The following is a 2,748-nucleotide window of genomic DNA, read 5'->3' on the forward strand; positions in this document are numbered from 1 at the left end:
AAAAAAAAAAAAGAGAGAAGGAGATAACCCAAGGACCCTTAATATGATATCCAACTTTCATGGATTAAGAACATGCAAGTATAAGATGACTGTTTTGTTTCCAAGTCCAAAAATGGTGTTTGGGTGTAGCATGTTGAAATACTCTAATGTGGAAGTGTTCCAAACTGTTTGTTTCTACAACTATTTTCTGCTATTATATACCCCAGTTAGAAGAATAGGTCCATCCAGCTTAATCCTCTTCACTAACAGATGAGGAACCCAAAGTTAATTACTTGCACAAGGCCAAACAGCTAATCACCAGATTTAAATGCTACTTAATCACAAATGTCTCCTTCTGCTACACTTGATCAGTCTACTATTTACTAATCTTTCTCTTTTTGGGGGGGACAGGAAATGGAAAGAGATTGGCACTGGGGATTGAACGAAGGTCCTGATAGGTTTGCACTCTACCACTGAAAAACTTTTTTTTTTTTCCATGGGGCTTGAACTCTAGGCCTGGATGCTGTCCCTCAGCTCTTTAGCTCAAGGCAAGCACTCTATCATATTACAGGGCCACTTCTGGTTTTCTGGTGGTTAATTGGAGATAAGAGTCTCTTGGACTTTCCTGCCAGGGCTGGCTTTGAACCGTAATCATCAGATCTCAGCCTCCGGAATAGCTAGGATTACAGGTGTGAACCACAAGTGCCTGGCCTCTTAATTGTCTTTTTAAGGAAAATAATTTCCTTTTTCTTTTTGTCATATCAAGAAGTCTATCATAGGGACTGGGAATGTGGCTTAGTGGTAGAGTGCTTGCCCTGGGTTTGATTTCTCAGTACCATATAAACAGAAAAAGCTAGAAATGGCCCTGTGATTCAAGTGCTAGCCTTGAACAAAAGAAGCTCAGGGACAGTGCCCAGGCCCTGAGTTCAAGCCCCAGAACTGGAAAAACAGAGAAACTTACAGAGAAAATAACTGAAAAAAAATTCGGACTGAGCTTTCATTTTATGTTTAATGTACCCAGAATAAAGTAATGTTAGTTAAAATTTAACTAACATATTACATGCTTTTTCTCAAAGCACCTGTTGAAGAATCTGTTTCTAGCACCATAGAAACCAAGCCTGATCCAAAGAAAGCCAAAACTCAAGGAGCTTCCTCGAAAACAAAGGTGTGTTCATTCTGTATACTTAGATACTGATTTGCTTTTGTATTGATTTTACATAATAAATTGTTTTATTAGACCATATTGTCCATGGAAGAACATCACTATTGTTGGTAATATCAAAATATTTCTACAAATTTTTTATTAACTAGGCAAGTATTCTTTTTTTTTATTGTGAAAATACTATACAGAGGGGTTACAATTACATGGACAAGATAATGAGTACATTTCTTATCAAGCATTGTAGCCTCCTCCTTTGTTTCCCCTTCCCCATTCCCATCTCTGCCCTCCCCCCCTCCCGCCCCTGCAAGTATTCTTTTGTTTTTTCTTCCCCCCAACTGCCCTCCCCCAGCCCCCCCTCTGTTTGTTTTCTGGTTAGGGTCTCATGCTAACTTTGCCCAGGCTGGCTTTGAACCTCAGTTCTACTGCCTCCTGAGTAGCTGAGATTACAGCTAAGAATCCTGACCTAGTTTGTGGTATTTTATTTTGTCTTTGTTCATTGTTGAGTTTTACTTGATACAGGTTATCAGTCAAGCTAGTGCCTTAAGTCCTAAGCTGGTGCCTTATCTCTGAGCTATATCCCAAGCTTCTGGATTTTTCTGTTTGTTTGGTATAAGGCCTGGTTGCTGTTCGTGAGCTTCTTTTGCTCTAGGCTAGCACTCTACCACTTGGATCCACAGCTTCACTTTGGGCGTTTTTGGTAGTTAGCGGAGAGAGTCACACAAACTGTCCTGCTTGGGCTGGCTTCAGACTCAGTTCCTCAGATCTCAGCCTCCTGAGTAGCTAGAATTACAGGCATGAGTCATTGGCAACCTGCCTAGCTTATTTTTAATACACCACAGAACAGAGACTTCATGTTGTCATGAGATACTGTCATCCAAATCTCTGAGGAAGAGTCACAGTAGTGAAAAAGGGAGGAAAACATACAGCACTGGCAGAATGAACACTTAGATGGAGTTAGATTGAAAGAAGAAAGGTAATCAACTTCCTTCTACTTTGGCTTCATTAGGTCATCATATACTTAGAAGGTATTTTGAGTGGTTTACAAGGCAATATCTTTTGTACTCACATTTAGTAGGATTTGAATCACTAATGTTTTCAATGATTAAAAGAAACATGATGGGCTGGGAAGATGGTTCAGTGGTAGAGTGCTCACCTTGCATGCATGAGACCCTTGGTTTGATTACTTAGCACCACATAAGCAGAAAAGGCCAGGAGTGGTGCTCTAACTCAAGTGGTAGAATGCCAGCCCAAGGACTAACCAAGACTTATGTAAGAATCCATGTAATTATATTTCTAACTTTCTGTGATATTACATTCCTACAATCTTAGCACTCAGAAAGCAGAGTGAAGATTCCAAGTTTGAGGTTAGTCTGAGCTACATAATGACTGCTGTCTCCCAAAAAACAAGAACTTTATTCTAGAGAACCTGTACAAAAAATATTACATGCAACACTTTTGTGTTGGAGTATAATGTAGAAAAACTCTTGCCGGGCGCTGGTGGCTCACGCCTGTAATCCTAGCTACTCAGGAGGCTGAGATCTGAGGATCGAGGTTCAAAGCCAGCCCGGGCGGGAGAGACCATGAGACTCCTATCTCCAATAAACCAC

The 2,748-nt window shown here is 40.5% G+C and overlaps 1 protein-coding gene across 1 annotated transcript in view; it reads left to right on the forward strand.

Moving 5' to 3' along the window:
- Ckap5 (cytoskeleton associated protein 5) overlaps positions 1-2,748 on the forward strand; it is a 110,650-nt gene that overhangs the window by 79,981 nt on the left and 27,921 nt on the right. The window contains exon 27 of the mRNA XM_013029963.1: positions 1,056-1,144. Coding sequence (XP_012885417.1) covers positions 1,056-1,144 — 89 coding nt within the window. The remainder of the gene's footprint in view (positions 1-1,055; positions 1,145-2,748) is intronic.

This window comes from Dipodomys ordii, unplaced genomic scaffold (assembly GCF_000151885.1).
Source record: "Dipodomys ordii isolate 6190 unplaced genomic scaffold, Dord_2.0 Scaffold125, whole genome shotgun sequence".
Lineage (NCBI taxonomy): Eukaryota > Metazoa > Chordata > Mammalia > Rodentia > Heteromyidae > Dipodomys > Dipodomys ordii.